Genomic DNA, 18,164 nt, shown 5'->3' with positions numbered 1-18,164 from the left:
GCGATCTTAGTAAATATATTTATTTTATTATTTATGTAATTATTTTTCTATTATAGAATTTACAAGCATTAACACTATTATTGTCGCATAAATTCTAATATTAATTATTTTGTTTTTTATTCGCAACAAACTTCAAAAACAAATGTCATGTCATTCAAAATAAATTCTGCGTATTTTCAAGAGATATTGCGCTAGCAACTTAATTAGTGCGTATTTTAAAGAAAGAATAAACCATTTTTATCTATTAATTCACATACATATAAATAAATGTTCATGCGTTGTATTACAGAATTTTTTTTCATAAAGTCTTACTGTAATGACATCCTCCAGTAAAATACACAATCTAAAAACCGTTTTGGGCTTTTTGAAAGAATGCCAATGTGGGATGGGCAGACAACTATGGGGATTCACCTAAATTTTTTCAACATAAGGGACCATTTACATAATGCTTGTCAACAATATCAAATGGGAAATTATTATGACCGAAATTTTTTGGCGTATCTGATTTTTTTCTTACTCATTTAAAATGAATAAAATAATAAATTATATATCTGTCTTTCCTCGATATCAATTAATTAATTTTTTTCATATGAGAAAAAAATATGGGAAAAAATTAATGAATTTGCTCATGATGTTGAAAAAATATTTGCGCCTGTTTGTTTTCATTTCATTAAGTACTTTAAGTAAGCTTGTCAAAGAAGAAAACCTGTTTTATTTTGATTTAAATGATGTCAAAGCTGAAAGAAAAGAAAAATCCAGGAAAAATGCTTGAAACATTTATCGAATATTGACATGAACCCTCAAGACAAGAAACCGGAATTAAGAGTGCGGTAAAAGTAGGAATCATTATAATACTTCAATCATATATTACCTATAAAGCTCAGTGAGAAATGAATATTTATTTCTTATTCCAAAAAGAATCACACTTTGAAGCTGCAGGAAAAATCTTTGCACACAATTTTACTCTTTATTTGTTTTAATAATTTCATTGCTCTATACTGTGCTGTCAATAGGTTCTATAAATACCACCATTCAGTGAACTTCCTCTTTCGATAGAGAGAGAAAAAAATCAAAACTGGGAAGTTATGTATTCCAAATTCCTTAAACGAGACTTTTCTTGATTTTTTTCACTAGCAGAAAAGACTAAACTTCTATTGGATAATATATTATAAAGGTAATTTTCATAAAATGTTAGTATATTCGAAAAAACGACCCACGCGTGCTTATGTGTAATCGTGCATTTGCACTTTATCCGCTTGCCAAATTCTGGAATACCAAAATTGATATGTTTTGTTTTTGATGATTCAAGTTATTCAATGCAACAAATTTTAACATAGACTAATTTTGAAGTTTCCAGTCTTATTATTTGCTGTTATTAAAGTACATTCTTCGAATCGTCTCTCAAACATGTAGCTCTAGATGATATAGGCCTATACGTGTAATGTAGGTGGATCTAATATGATATAGGCCTTCCACTTTTTTATTGACAAATGGCACACTTATTCATCATTTTCACACCATTGGATAATTTCTTGTTAGTATAAACGTCCATGACATCACAGCCCCTTTTAAATCTTATTTAAAAGCATAACATTGATCTCCCTTGTTATTTTTAAGACAATGATGTTTTGTGAAAAGTTATATTACCATTGGATACATCTATTTATAGCTTTTATGTATATACATTTTTATATCTGCTCCATCCCCAGAAAACACTTGTATTGGTTAGCTCAAATTTATTAAGCTTCTTTCCAACAGAAACTCAATTAACAAGAGATATCTGAAACATATTATGATTGTCTTCTATTTTTCAAAAATTTGAAAAGGAAGTGAAAAATTCTTGTTCCCAGGTAAAGAAACACATGACTCTGATTTCATCTAACAGGTTTGTGTTGTTTAAGTTGTGTATTTTCATCCCTTTTATTTCAATGTGTAAATGGTAAGAATGATAGTTTTGTGGCTTTTCAATATGTTCAAGGAACATACTTATCATTTACAAATTCATGATGTTTCCATTCAACTGTGACTGCCAGTTCTTTTATGGGTTTACTTTTACCTCTTGGATTGTATTTGTGGCCATCAGAAATGACTATAAATAAACTTAATATTTTTATTTTATTTATGTAATATTTAACGGTAAATAATACTTTTTAGAACACCAAGACAGAAGATATTAGTATTTGGATTGACTGCTTTAGAACAGACTGAAGGCACACTCTCCAAGGAACTGGACCATTTCATTCTGCTTTAAATTTGGTACATAATTACATGTATCCCATTTTGTAAACAAGTATGGCAGTATGTTAAGTCACTTAACACATGTTGTATATATATATATATATATATATATATATATATATATATATATATATATATATATATATATATATATATATATATATATATATAAGTTGAAGTTATGCGTTAGATTGTAACATACTGAAGTCCATGATAGTAAGAATAGGTACAAAGTTCAAGATGAAAATGATGATTTAAGCCTTTGTTAATTAATGCAAAAGATGAGGGCACAATTCTGTGGCCGATGGGCATGCTTTATTGAAACAAATTGGGGAATATTTGGTTGTTATTAGTTTGTACCTGTATTTAGTTTTCCCTTGCTTTTATAGCCTCACCTTATTTCATATCCCATATTGTTCAAAGGTTATACATACATGTAACAGTTCATGTTACCCTCATTCAATATCATATATAATTCTTCTTTAAATTTTGAGACAAATAAGTGATTCTCTAACAATATGTAATGGAAAAATATAGTAAGTTGATACTCCACAAAAAGATTACTTATGACCAGAGGGTGTGTCATGACCTTAAACCAATGTAATTTTGGCAAGGTCAAGGTCACTTTTGCAGGACTTTAGGGAAAAAAAGGAACAGGTGGTACCTTTACAAACATAGGAGTTATGTTGTTGAAGAGATTTTAATCATCTTAATTAAATGTGTTATCAAATTTTTCTTCATCAAATTTTTAGCTGGTACAATCATGATTTCAGCTGGGTAAAAGTACTGGGTACTGGCAAATTGAAAGGCACGCGTTTGGAAAAATGTTTAATTCCTGCCCCAGCAACATCTTGTAATGAAGTCCCATTGGAGTTCATTCTTGGCAAAAAGATTTCTCATGAGCTGAGGCTGTGTAAGAATTTTGAACCATGACCAAGGTCATTTGGGAAATTTAAAGATCACTGACAGAAAAAGTATAAAATCCCAGTGTGTTTATCATCGGACCTTTCTATTCTTAGGGCATTTGTATATATCAATCACATGTTCATCTTTAGTTTTTCAACCAAGGCTAATGATATCTGAGCATGAATGTATCATCAGGTTACAAAGTCAAAGTGCCATGTTGACTCTCATATTACCTTGACCTTTGATCTCAAAATCTCAGAGTCAAATGCATGTTTTAGCAAAAGACTCTCAAAAGGCTGTAGTTTTTTCATCTTTTTCCTAGGTTATGATATCTGGGATATTGCCATCATGAATATAAGAAAATGAGTTATTACCATCAGGAACCTCATATGACCAAGGTCTTTGAGTACAGCATCAACAATGATCAAATTAAATTTTTTTTAAGTATAATATTTTTATACAACCCAATTACATGTTAACATCCATGAGTTTTTAAAACAAATTTTGATCATTGGAATCATCTAACTTAATAGTCACGAATAAGTTTGTTACAGATCTATATGAACAACATGAGAAGCTTTTACAATTGTATGTTATGTAAACTTGATAAAGGTGGACTTTTTTTGACGGGAATAACACAGGAACAAGTTACTACAAATGTGACAGTTGATCCATGGCCTTCTTCTGTATATGCTAATTACATATTTTCATTGTGGCATGTTATTTCACTTCAATTAAAGCATATTTCAGTGTTTTATAGGATGTTCAATTTATTTTCAGAAATTTTAAAAAGATTTTAAAAAGAAGTTTTAAGTGACAAGGATCTGAAATTATACCCCAGATGGATCAACCCTCATACTTCTTTGGTAAGTAAAGGTATTCTATATAGGAATAATTAAGAATGCAAGAGACTCACTCCAATTCATTTTGCATGTTTTTTATGAGTATAAATTGGAGTAACTTCATTACATCAATCAGGGCCTTAAATATAGATTAAAATTTACCAAGCAAGATAAATGTTGAGCTTACAAGCTTGAAACAGGCATAAAACCTTGTAAAGCAGTAATTGCATGCACAGAAAAAAAATCTTTATCATCTTTTATCATATTTATAATCCTGAAATTATGAATGAACTCAGTCTTCCTGTTAGTAACAAGGTATAAAATATAAATTTGTACTACATACTAGATGTTGTTTGAAGCAAATATGCTTGTGCAAAAATATGCTAAAATTTCCATTGATTATGATGTTCATATACACTTTGATGTTCACAAGATTGAAGAAGATGGAAACTGACATTTTGTGCACTGGTATATCATTGGGGCTGGGGATGATATATTGATAAATCAATGATATTGATTCTATGTGAGGACAAACGCATATTGATATGTATGTAGAAACATCGAAATATCTAAAAAAAAAAAAAAAATCCAATTTATTTTTTCTTTGTTTCTACTTAAGGACAGATGATACAAACTATTTTTTTATTTGGAGGAGACTTAATATCATGTCACAGTTTTAGAAAAGTGGATAATTCTTTGAATATTTCTCCTTAGACTCGGAGAATGAAATACCTTCCATATTTCCCCCAAAAAGTACACAACTAGAGTAATCATGGTAAAATTGTTTAAAAATCATTCATTTACCCTCTTTTTTTTCTTCGTAAAAGAAATGACACTTGGAAAATTTTAGTTGATACTTCAATAAAATTACAAGTATGGACAAATCACACTCAGTAAAGGTTTACAGATGAAAATAAATTTCAGAATATGTTAGCTTGGTGCTAAAAGTGAAATATAAACTTTAGAAAAATACCAAGCCAGGTGAATTTTATGAGGAAAAGCAAAATGGTAAAAATTAGCCTATGTGCTATGTGCTGATTTTTACCATTTTGCTTTTCCTCATAAAAATCACCTGGCTTGGTATATTTTTCTAAAGTTTATATTACACTTTTAGCACCAAGCTAACATATTCTAAAATTTATTTTCATCTGTAAACTTTTGCTGAATGGGATTTGTCCTTATTTGTAATTTTATTGAAGTATCAACTAATATTTTTGGATGTCATTTCTTTTATGCAAGAAAATACAACAGGTTCTTGAGTAAATGTAATATCAGTTCACTCTGTGCTCCTTTAGAAACATTTTTGAAGAAAAAAAGAGGGTAAATGAATGAAGATTAAACAATTTTACCATGATTACTCTGGTTGTGTACTTTTTGAGGGAAATATGGAAGGTATTTCATTCTCCAAATCTAAGGAGAAACATTCAAAGAATTATCCACTTTTCTAATGCTGTGAGATGATATTAAGTCTCCTCCAAAGAAAAAAATTGTTTGTATCATCTGTCCTTAACATTTTGGGTGTAATAACATACAAAATAAATATGCTAAATATAAATATGAAATACATAATAATTAACACTACTTTTACAACAGATACATGTATACAGCTTCTATGAATAAATTATTCATGAAGAAATGTTTTATTCATTTCAATTAATACAAACAAGATTTTGTAACCAATTCAAAATATTGTGATACATATTGTATCTGGCTCAAATGTCATATGCATATCGATATAGAAAAAGTTGTATCATCCAGCTCTACATATTGTACCATGCAATTGATTCATATGTATTTTTTAATTTCAGAATGGTTGAAATTTTTCTGTGATTTATAATACCACCAGCAATATTTTAAGGTTAGTTTAAACCTCACCATTACTGTGCTTTAGACTCCACTGATCTGTAGCTTATTTCAAGATTTTAGCTTAAAATCTGTCTGCCAGTATATCACTTTTACCTTGGCAATGTATACCATTTTCAGTCACTTTCTTGGCAGTACTTAGAAAGCCATGGTGCATACAGGCATTTTTTTTTTTAAACTTTTGCCTGTTCCTTCATATTTGCATTTATAGTTGGGCATAAAGACTGAGACACTGTTCTGCTTCTGTACCCCTTGATGTGTATGAGTGTACTGTGTTGCAGGTTCATATTATTTGAGTATGTTAAATTGAGGCAGTATACTGAAAAAATAAGTTCACGTTACAGGGCTTTCTACAATCTCCTATGAGTCAGCATTTTGCAAATTCTATGGTCGTTTTAATGACCTTATTTGCATTGATTAGAATCCATTATCTTCACCCTTTTTTCATTATGAAATCTTCATTAAATAGGATTAAAAAGGTCAGTTATTACATTTTTTGTTGTGCAAAATATTTGACATCTAGAAAATTTAATTTAAAAAATCTTTGGCCAGAATTGTGTATTTCTGCCAGATGCATACATAGGAGCATGCATTGCAGGGTTTCTTAGGCTCATGTATTTATATAGCAAATTTTTAATTTGAACAACTTTACGATTTTTCTAGATGTCAATGTTCAACACATACATGTGACATATAATTGTAAAGAATTTTCATCAGATAATAGGGTAGCATGATCAGTAATGAAATATGTTGTAGTTTTACACTTTCAATATTATTGCTGCATACCATGGCCAAATTGTACTATCTGCTCCCATGCGGTTGTGGTTGAATGAAAAGATAGTATTTCGTATATGTATTATTAAAATATTGACTTGTACGAGTAAAGCTTGTCGAAAAATAACCTTTGAATAACCTTTCAATATCCAATTGTTTAAGTAAAGGAACTGCGAATGATAGTATAATTGTTCTGCCGCCTACCTCAAAGTCAAATTTTAAAAGTTAACATATTTGAATGATTTTTCATATTTATATAGATATTTCCCGATCATGACAAGGAGCACACGGCGGGTGTGACCGGTCGGCAGGGGATGCTCACTCCTCCATGGCACCTGATCCCATCTCTGATGTTTTAGAGGTCCGTGTTTGCTCTGCTCCGAAATTTGTATTGTTTACTGGACTTTTGAATACTTGAATACTGTTCGTTATCTCCATACATTTCAAGTGAATTTTCATAAAACAACTTATTTGGGAAAACAAAGAGAGATAACTCTAAAATTTTGTTTTCACTTAGTCTATAGAAATCAACGGAAAAGATTTTTAAAACATCTTCCTCTCCCTCCCCCCCCCCAGCCCCCCCCCCCCCCCCCCCCGAAGAAAGATTTCTTTTTATAGATTTTATAAATTGCTATTTCACAAATTCTTACCAAAACTTTTAAACTTTTGTTGTTTCACATGGGGGGGATATGTTTATAGACAAGAAATGGAGAAGTCAGTGGTTTTTATACAGTCGCGGTGTAAGGATGACCGTGACCTGTGTGTACACAAGAATTATGAATGTATCAATGACTTCCGACAAAAAGGACGTACAAACTTTCCACGCGCTTGTACTCTGGATAGATATCAAAGTAAATGTACAGAAAAAAATATGCATGCATCATTTCCAACTGTAGTGTATTAAAACAAAATATACTTCTAAAATTTTTAATGTTAATCATTTTTGGCAATGTAATTATTATCTGGAAACTCATTATGTTTTGGGTTTTTATCTTACGCACTCCCATTTTGGGGAGCAGTTCATATAACAACTTTTTTTTTACAGTTTATGAAATCATAAAAAAAACATCTGATGAGAAAAGAAGAAAAACTTTGAAATGTAATAACAACCATTTAGACTTAAGTATTCATCAAATTTAAAATTTTCATTCATAACTTTAAGGTTTGTTATCAATAAGGAATTATTCCTTCGAATCAATGAAAATATAACGTCTCATTTCCCCCTAACTAAACCACAAAGATCGGCCGCTCCCGCGACCGACAACAATATGCTTAGAATTAGATTTTCAAGTATTGAAAATTTGATTCATGGTTAATTATTGTTTCTCTTAAATCCTTATTAGGTAAACTTGCAACCTGTAAACCATATAAATGAGCAGAGAGTTTTTGATAGGTAAATTTTGCAAGAGTGATTTCCCGTTTGCCCCATATTGGAGGTCAACATGCTCAGATTCCTTCAGTATTTTGTCATACTGACCACCGAGGTGTTAAAAACATTGTTCTCCCCTGAATAATACACGTTTATGAAAGCTATCCAAATTAACATTTTTCATATTGCAAAGAATTCTTCCTATATTTTCTACTACACATGATTAAAGAAGAAAATTCACCAGGTTGACCTTCAACATGTTCAACATGGCGCCTAAAGGGGAATAACTGAGAAAAAAAATTATATGTCTTCCGAAAGCTAACATGGTTAACGTAACAGTGTGTTTACCACGTATTTTAAACATATAGATCGTCATACGTTTGAAACTTACGCTGAATTTATGTTACATATGCGTTAAAAATCATATATGAGACATATCCAGTGATATCGTCGCAAACCACGGATTCTGTTTCCACAAATTTGTTGAAATAGGATGGACACAATAAACTTGTGGCATGCGACGATGAAGACATTATGTAGTGTATTTAATAGAATTTAATGAAAATATGCAGAGTTCCAAATGTAAGTTGCTCATAATTTCAACACGTCAAATATACTCTTGTATGTTATATAGGTGTAACTCTTTTATCATGTACATGTAACTCTGTTTATATACTTTTAAACATATATCAGTCGTTGCAATTTTTGCAAGAAAAATTATAGTTTCTTAATTTGTGTTTTTAAAAATAATAAAAACAAACAAACAAACATAATTTAACATCTACATTTGTCCGTTTCAGCTTTACACACATTCACCAAATCGATTATAGATGCAGCACAAAGAGTTGTCTTTCTTTGTCAATGTGACAATGGTACTAAAAAGTCGATTCTGTACACGCATTTCCTTGAAATATGTCAGAGATCTTGATTTCGAAGGCCGAACATATGACTTCATGTATTGTATTACTTCTCTAATATCTAAACCAATTAAATAACATCAAAAAATTTTATTCTCGGCTTTGCAGAATTTTTAGTGTAACAAATAATTTTTTAACAAGATTGCGAAAGTTCACGTGAACAACAATGTTAAATTTGAAATTCAATACACCATTCTCTTAATTCAAAATAATAAATGAATAACAATAATAATATATGTATCGATTGTTTGAAAATTTATACAAGGAAAAAGATTTAAGGCTATTTTGAGGTAACCATTTGATATAACAAGAAATACTGATCAGCTGAAATATGCAAGGGTGAAAATTTTCGGTCACCATAACTGAACACTTATTTTAATATACATTTCTCCTATCAATCGACCAATGAAAAGCTAATGTCAAGATATTTACTAGAAAGTGTTTAGTAAATGATGTAATTTTTCAGTGATTGATCTACATTTTGTACATTTTACATTATTTTGATTATCATTTTTCTCTCTCAGTAAAAAAAAAAAAATACAGAGTCACGTCACTCCTAAAGGTCCGCATTATGATTTTTCGAGGATTTTGTTTAAAATAGTTTAATTTTCATCTTGTTTAATATAGGTGCTGTTGTAGCATGACGGGTTTACTACTGTTATAAACATGCATATTGTATGTATTACGCAATTTAATGTGCATCATTAATTCTCAGTGATTAAATTTACAGACGCATCATTATACATCAAGTACATTTTTATTTCTATTCGTAATTTTTGGTTGACGTATCCATTAGTTTTTCGATTATCATTTTTAGCTCACCTGAGACGAAGGCTCTTGTGAGCTTTTCTGACCGAAATTTGTCTGTCGTTGTCGTCGGTGGTGTCGTTGTAGTAAACTTTTCACATTTCATTTTCTTCTCCAGAAGCACTGGGTCAATTTCAACCAAGCTTGACACAGCGTATCCTTGAGTAAATGGGATTCAAGTTTGTTCAAATGAAGAACTACACCCTCTTCCATGGGGAGATAATTAAGAAAAAGGAGAAAATCTGATGGGGTCGTTCAATAATCTTCTCAAGAATCAGAAAAGATGAAACGTAAGTTGGAGTTTTCTGAGGTAGAGAAGCTTCAATTTTGTTCAAATCATGACCCCTGGAGGTAGGGTGGGGCGAATTTGGGCGATCAAAGTTGTACATAGGAAAAAATCGTTAAAATTCTTTTTTTCTCAAGAACAGCAAAGACATGGTTAGTCATACCTATAGAGAAGCATACTCAGGTAGTGTAGATTCAAGTTTGTTCAAACATGACCCCCGGGATGGGGTGGGCCACAATGGGCGATCAAAGGAGATCGGTGAACAAGGCGCGCAGAATGTCTCTAGCTTCAGATATATAAAATTATAATCAATTTGTGAATTTAGTATTTAGAGTAAAGTTCTCATTATTGATATTTAGGAAATTATGACAAACAAAACTTTTCTGCGGAAAATTTTGTCGGCAAAAATTATTCTGTTATTAAAAAAAATAACGTGGGGTTCAAACCCTAGCAATAAAAATCCTGAGTATCATTTACCTTCGAGTCTAACACGCTAACCACTACGCTACAGCTCTTGATGAATTGCGGCATTAAATCATAGGATCCTTGACTACACGGACTTCAAGTATTTCTCGGAAAGATGAGAATGTTGTCATAAAAGTGTATTTTTAAGGTATAGTGGGTCTTTACTCATTGTTTTTGCCGACCAAAAAATGTATATTTTTACGCAAACTTTGGGGATAAACTTTGAAAATATGGAGCGAAGACCCACTCATATCAAAAAATTGTGTTTTAGTATGAGAAAATGATCCTTTTTGCCTTCTCTAGTGTGTGTATGCTATTTCATAGGTAAATACTTTCAATTCTTGTGAGATTTTTGCAAATTATGGAAATTTTACAAAAAGTATACTTAAATTTTAGATGAAATATCAAGAGAAAATTTTGTTATAATTGAAATTTAATTTTTCACCTTCACGTTTGTTGCACTATAGGCATTGCGCTCTCCTTGTTCGCCCATCTTTTTTTTTTTTTTTTTTTTTTTTTTTTTTTTTTAACAAAGGAATGCATGTACATGTACACAGAAAAAAATCTTTAAAATTCTTCTCAGCAACAGCAAAGTCATGATTAGTCATATTTATAAGGAAGCTTACTCAGGTAGTGTAGATTGAAGTTTGTTCAAATCATGATGCATTGGGGTAAGGAGGGTCTATAAATTGATATATTATCTTTATTTTACATAGGGAAAATCTGCTAATAAAGAGCAGAAGGAACACAGTACTTCAGGTGAGTGTTGCGGCCCAGGGGCCTTTTGTTTATTTTCATTGATTTGTTTTAGCCTAACAGATACGTCATATTTACATGTATGTACATCAGTACTAATGTGCTTAATCTTTGTATTATTGCTACCAAGGTGTGTATGTGGGGGGGGGGGGGGGTTAAACTTGTCTCTTAAAGTCAGGGACTGCACTTCGAATAATTTCTTCATCAGATCTGCATATCTGTCATGGACATCTGTGTTTAAATCCGGATAGCATACTGAAATTCTAAGTGTATTTATATTATCTTCCTATTTGTTGCTAATTTATAAACCATTAATTTCGCCTCTGCACAAAATACCTGCATGTCCTAATATAGATTAAGTGTCGAGAAAACTAATTTATTGATCGAGTGCCTGCATATATTCGGTGTTACGCCACACAAAAAGCAAAGAGGTAGATAATCTTATTATTAACAGATACAACCAAGATTAAGGGTGAATTGTTACATCAAGCTATCTATAGACCCATCACACTTTATCATCGTTGAAGGGCCGCCGCTTCCTTGTCCTGGTCTGAATTCTCCTGAGCCTTTTTTTTCTATTGGCTGGTTTTCTCACTTCCTGGATTTGGCATATCAACATTTTATCAATACTGAAAGCATGGTTATCAAACGTTTCACCTATTTTGATTTAAAGTAGTTTCATTCATGTGTTTTATTTATTTAAAGTATAATGCAGATCAAGTTTTTGTGTTATCATAATCCGAGTTCTATTGTCGATAAAATCCAAATAATAATAAAAACAATTATACATCTGTACATTTTAATAAATGAATAAATAAATAAATAAACATTAGATTTCAAAAGTGCACATACACACAAAATGGCTTAGGTAATTTTTTTAAAATTTGTTAAAAATGAGATTTAACTATACTGGAGCCCAAAATGCGGCATTATTTTAGGAAGACAGGTTGTTTCCATTTCTAAGCATAATGAATGACAGTATCCTATACAAGATTCCCATCGATTTGTCTGCATTCAGTAATGTGCATACCATGCTAGTATCAGTATTTGAAAAGATTAACCTTAAACATTTTTTTCTTCACTTTATTGATCCAAAATCTGAATTCTACGCTTGAAAAGGTGCACGCACGTGAAATCCTATACACTAGAAAAGTTCATGATATTTTTTTTCAATATTTACTTAAAAGGAATTCATACATATTTATCTTTCATGTCTGCCGAACGTTACCCTTTTGCGTTTCTTACATGGCTATCTGATTTTTGACCTTTTTACATCAGCAAAATTTTATTCGACACTTCCTCATTTTTTTTAAAATTACGATTTAAATAGTTCCGGTTCTATAAGCCCAGCAGTCTGTACACACCGCACTAACACTCTAACGTGCTTAATATTTATGTTTCCAGTTCATAGAAATGGATGTGATGAAACATTTTCAGAGAAGGGTTGCGGAGAGGATTGTAAATTCTACGTAGTACCGGATATGACATCAGATCGACCGATGTCGTCTGGTCTATATGACTATACCAACGAGCCGCGCCACTCGTCACCTGTCAGTTCCGGAAGCTTTACCTCTGGGGAGGGGCTCTCCGGACGGGAGGAGGGATATGACTACGAGTTCATCATCAGGGACGAAAAATACGACTGTCCCATTTGTCTCCTTGTCCTACGAGAGCCGCAGCAAACAACTTGTGGGCATCGGTTCTGCAAGAATTGCATTCACAAGTGGCTGAAGTAAGTAACTTTTTATTATAAAGATTTGCATCATCGAAATTGTCTTTAATTACTATCTGAAAATTATTTTTCTTGAGATTGTGCAAAGCACATTGTAAGTTGGACAACATTTACATTGCACACGATCGATATGCAGCTCGTGCTGCAAGGGCAAAAGAAAATGTTTATATTGACTAAGATATTTTAGCAAGGACTCGTTCATTCATATTTGAGATGCTTTATGTTTACAATGAAGATATGTATATATTGGAACGTGCAGTGAATCAAATATATGTCAAAAATTCGAAGTGCTATCGGAAACCGTATATTTCCTCACAAAAATTTACAAATCTATTGACTACACAGTTTTTGAATGTCCCTGGAAATAAGGAAAAGAGAATTATTTACATTTAGTTGACAAATTTATATTTATAAAAATCTGTTCCTTTATAAATTTGATTGGATACCCGGCATGAGGAAGTAAAATTAGAAGAATGCAGGTGACCAGGTGTACTGCAGATTGTTTGACTCGAGTCTAAAAATAGGGGGAAAATATAAAGAGATCTTTCGAAAAGGGCTTAGAAATTACTGATAGCCGATCTTTGAAACCTTTGTTTAAAATTCTAACCCATATACAAATTTGAATGTTTTAAATATCAGGAAGTCTCCCATTCATTCTTTTTTGTTGTAAAAATATGCTAACATACTAGATAACATTAAATGAAATATTTTAAAATTATTCAGTGGAGCGTCTCATAAAATCTGATAATACATGTACATGCATCAGTGATAATGCGTTTTATTCAGTAAGTTGCATTTTAAAAGCAACGAAACTACATAGTTAAAACATATAAAAAAATTATAACATAAAAATACTATGGAGCGTTAACTTTCTTTTGTAGAAAATTTTCTTTGTGCGTTTTTTTCAGGGAATCGGATCAAAGATGCCCAATTGATAACATGCCAATAACAGAGTCTCAGCTGTTTCCAGACAACTTCGCCAAGCGGGAAATCCTAGGTCTTAGTGTCAAATGTCCCAATAGTAAAGAAGGTTGTCAAGTGATAGAGACTTTAAAAAATGTACAGGTATTAGATGCTTAATCAGTATAGTCAGACAGGAAGAGCATTTTTAAATCAATTGTTCATTCAAAATAGGATAATTTATAATGGGTTAGTTGATTAAGTTATTTAATATGTTTCTTAGAAGGTTTTGTTTAATGTGTAAACATATTTTATTAACTCTGTACATGAAAGACCAGACAGATGCAAAAGTAAAACTGTTTATTGTTCATTTGTATATGGACAATTTCTAAAAATATTCCTCCTAGTTTTCATCTGATTTCAAAATAATATTTAAACTACCGGATACAGTACTTCAAGTTAATTATGAAGATTTTGAATGAAACATGACACATATAAAGATTAAATCACAATATATAATTCCATTCATTGATTTTAAATTTAGATGAGCAGTGTTGTCATGTTTATAAAAATAATCTTAATTTGAAACCACAGCCCATTTTTTGTCTCAATTGAGGGAAACATGACAGATTGTAGACACTATCAATAGACAGCATCCTGTTTGTTAAATTTTAACTTCAAATCAATGAAAGGTGTTGTTTTACTATTTAAATTTTAATGAAAGATGTTGTGATACCATTGTTATTATAACAAGAGGCCCATGGGCCAAAGCGCTCAGCTGAGTCAAAAAAGCCTTGCTGTTCTTCATCAGCAGATTTTTTCTTCTGTATATTCCTAAGTAAAACTTTCATTCCATATTGTGACTCCACCCTATCCCCGGGGGTCATGATTTGAACAAACTTGAAGCTACACTACATGAGGATGATTCCATATCTACATGTATATGACTAATCATTGCTTTGCCTTTCTTGAGAAGATATTTAAAGATGTGGTCCCACCCTACCCCTTGGGGTCATGATTTGAACAAGCTTAAATCAACATGTCTACCAGAGTATGCTTCCATCTGTATGACAGATCATGGTTTTGCTGTTCTTGAGAAGATTTTTTAAGATTTTGTCCCATATATTTCTATGTAAAACTTTGATGCCCAATTCTTGCCCACCTTACCTAAGGGGTCAGGATTTGAACAGATTTGAATCCACACTACCCGAGAATGCTTCCATATCAATATGAGTAATCATGGATTTGTTTTTAAGAATATTTTTAAAAGATGCCACAAAATTTTCACAAATTCTTAATTATCTCCCCTCGAAGGAGGGCATGGCCCTTCATTTGAAAAAAAACTTGAATCTCCTTCACCCAAGGATGCTTTTGGCAAGTTGGTTGAAACTGGCGCAATTGTTCTGGAGAAGTTGAAAATGTGAAAAGTTTACCATGTTTACAGACGGACGCCAGACAAAATGTGATCAGAAAAGCTCACTTGAGCCTTCAGCTCACGTGAACTAAAAATAGAACTATTCAGAGTTTACATCAAAATTTACAAACTATACGCTGGTTATATTGCAGAAACATCTTGATGAATGTGAATATGTTCCCATACCTTGTCCAAACAAATGCAGCCACATTCTTCTGCGTAAAGACATTCAAGAACATTTGTCGCATATCTGTCATAAAAGAACCATTCTTTGTAAACAGTGTAAATCCGAAGTATTAGCGGAAGTTATTCAGGTAATGTAATATTGTTCCAGGATTCATATCTTCAATGATCTGATTTTTTTTTTTCTTTTTTGTTTTTGTTTTCTTTGTTAAAGTGGCCTTCTTGAGTTTCTGTTGCACAAATTTATAGGGAATTATAGGGAAATTCAATGTATTTACACTCTTAATGAAATAAATATTTATCAAAAAGTAATTTAAAAAAAAATACAGTGTTTATTGTAATAGTTTTTACACAACATACACATACACACTCGGGCTACTTCCAAGTCGTCGTCATAAGTATAAATAATGTGCGAAAATAATGTAATATATGGGTTATTACATGTAAATGTCTCCTAATGACATAAAGAAATGAGATTTTCCGTTGTGAAGTTTTCATATTTTTCTTCTTCTAGGAACACATGGATGAGTTATGTCCCCTTGCAATGGTCAAATGTCCATATTGTGCTACGGAATTAATGAGAGAACAGGTATGTAGGATTTTTTTAAATTAAAAGTCAAAACTAGCATTCTTTTGACATTTTAATAAAGCAGAAATGTTTCTTTTCATTTTTTTAAATTTTTTAAATCCTTTTGTGTGTGTGTCACTGTGTGTGTGTGTATGAAACTACTTGTACATGTTTTCAATTATGGTTGTGAAATGCACAAAAATATTATAAAGTCATTTATTTTAATTGGTTTAACTAATTTACAGCTTCAACGTCATTTTGACCACGATTGTATGCGAAAATCTATAGACTGTGTATATTCAAAACTAGGTTGTAACATTGGAAAGGTGAGTATTATTAAACTTTGAATCGCTATATAATGTTGACCAAAATGTAACTGGTACTTCCGTGAAAAAAGAGAAAAGAGTTAAAATCAAAATATTTACATTAATTTGCCGAAATATTTTTGTCTGTAGATTCCTAGAAGTGAAATGGGAAAGCATTTACAGGAAAACTTGCATCAGCATATGCAGCTAATGTGTCAAGCACTGACTCTGATCTACAGACGTTTAAATATTCAGTCGCTGAACCAGGCAACACAGAGTCAGTCATTGCCCGACCGTACGGAAAATATTAGCAGCATAGACAGAAGAATGTTAGAGGACATTGGGAACGGATTGAGCGGTGCAGTTAACTTACTACAACTTTCTGATAACCCTGCATTCGCTACACCTCAGGCAGGACCACATTCTCTCGACAGCTTTCGAGCTCCGGATGTGAATAACCGAAACTTGCGTGCTTTGTCCCAGGGAAGTGAGGAAAGGTTTGGAAGTGAAAGAACACAAATTGACACGGAGCTCACTTATACCTCAAATCCCTCTAATAATTTAGAGGGCTTTCCCCGAGTCCCCTTTGATGATGAATTCCAGTCGCTAAAATGTCAGAACATATCACAAGATGAGAGTTTAGCGAGACACGAATTGTTGTTGTTGGACATGAAACATACAGCAGAGGCATATGAAAAGAATAATGCAGTGTTGGTTAAAAAGGTTAGAAGTTTAGAAAACGCTATTAATGAATTCGAAGGACGAAATTGTAATGGAATTTACTTTTGGAGGATTAAGAATTACTCTAAGTTCAGGAGCGAGGCTGAATTAGGGGAGGTAACAGCTATTCATAGTCCGGCATTTTATTCTAATTGCTTTGGATATAAAATATGTATTCGAGCTAATTTAAATGGTGTAGACTCCGCCAGAGGAACTCACTTGTCAATATTCGTACATTTTATGCAAGGAGAATTTGACGATATTCTTGAGTGGCCCTTTAGTGGGCGGATCATGTTGAGCGTTCTTGATCAAAATCCTACCTGTGAATTACGCTCGCATGTCGTGGAAACTCTTGTAGCCAAACCCACCTTGGCAGCTTTTCAACGGCCAACCACCCCTCGTAATCATAAAGGCTTTGGATATATGGAATTCCTTCCTCTTAGTGTTTTGGATAATTCTACCTATATAAGAAATGATACTTTGATTATAAAGGCTCATATTGTCCCCACGTAGCCTATCCACTGATATAGTTTTTTAAAACAAATTGTGTGTTCGAATACAATATACAGATTTACCCGGTAGTATTATGTGGCATAGTGTGATACTAGTATTTAAGCTTGTGAGTGACTTCTATCTCACTATTAAAAAAATGATTGCCTGATTAATTATATCTGTATTTCTATTAACAAAATTTCCAATACAATAAAGTATTGAACCTTCCTTTAAGATATTTTGAATCAATGACTGTATTTGATGTTATCTAGCGAGTTCTATTGAACTATATCTGAGTTTAAAAAAATTTTGTTATTTTTTTTAACTGCTAGGTACATGTAAATGAAGGTAAGTTTACTCACGAAAATATGAACTGATAAATAATAATATAAGTTTGAAAGATTATGTCCTATTTAAACTGAGACATTGGCAGAAGGAAACGAGCGAATTCAAAGAATTGTGGTCCCACGTTTTCTGTGTCAGTGGTTGGGATGCAATTAATTATGGCTTAATTGTCTTGGTGGTGTCTTGACTATCCATCGCGTAAAAAAGATATCGATTATTGAATTACTGAAAGTTATGGCAAAGATTAAAGCTTAGTAAAACTGCATCTAACTTTAAGATCAA

At 32.0% G+C, this 18,164-nt stretch overlaps 1 protein-coding gene across 2 annotated transcripts; it reads left to right on the top strand.

Moving 5' to 3' along the window:
- The first annotated feature begins 1,069 nt into the window (after positions 1-1,069).
- On the top strand, positions 1,070-17,765 carry LOC133187328 (TNF receptor-associated factor 6-like). 2 transcript variants are annotated; one of them, XM_061322694.1, is made up of 10 exons: positions 1,070-1,174; positions 2,155-2,256; positions 3,925-4,010; positions 5,795-5,844; positions 12,628-12,955; positions 13,864-14,020; positions 15,422-15,583; positions 15,967-16,041; positions 16,266-16,346; positions 16,476-17,765. In XM_061322694.1, exons 5-10 carry the CDS (start codon positions 12,705-12,707, stop codon positions 17,556-17,558), a joined length of 1,809 nt encoding a protein of 602 aa, XP_061178678.1. In that variant the 5' UTR covers positions 1,070-1,174; positions 2,155-2,256; positions 3,925-4,010; positions 5,795-5,844; positions 12,628-12,704; the 3' UTR covers positions 17,559-17,765. The 2 variants fall into 2 exon arrangements, with proteins under 2 accessions (XP_061178678.1, XP_061178674.1); XM_061322690.1 differs by lacking the exons at positions 1,070-1,174; positions 2,155-2,256; positions 3,925-4,010; positions 5,795-5,844 and having other exon boundaries at positions 12,598-12,955.
- The last annotated feature ends 399 nt before the right edge of the window (positions 17,766-18,164 follow it).

Source organism: Saccostrea echinata, unplaced genomic scaffold (assembly GCF_033153115.1).
Source record: "Saccostrea echinata isolate AGI-Se365-2 ecotype Australia unplaced genomic scaffold, CSIRO_AGI_Sech_v1 ptg000001l, whole genome shotgun sequence".
NCBI lineage: Eukaryota > Metazoa > Mollusca > Bivalvia > Ostreida > Ostreidae > Saccostrea > Saccostrea echinata.
Note: the sequence above shows the minus strand (reverse complement) of the source record. Positions and strands in the feature narration are given on the sequence as shown.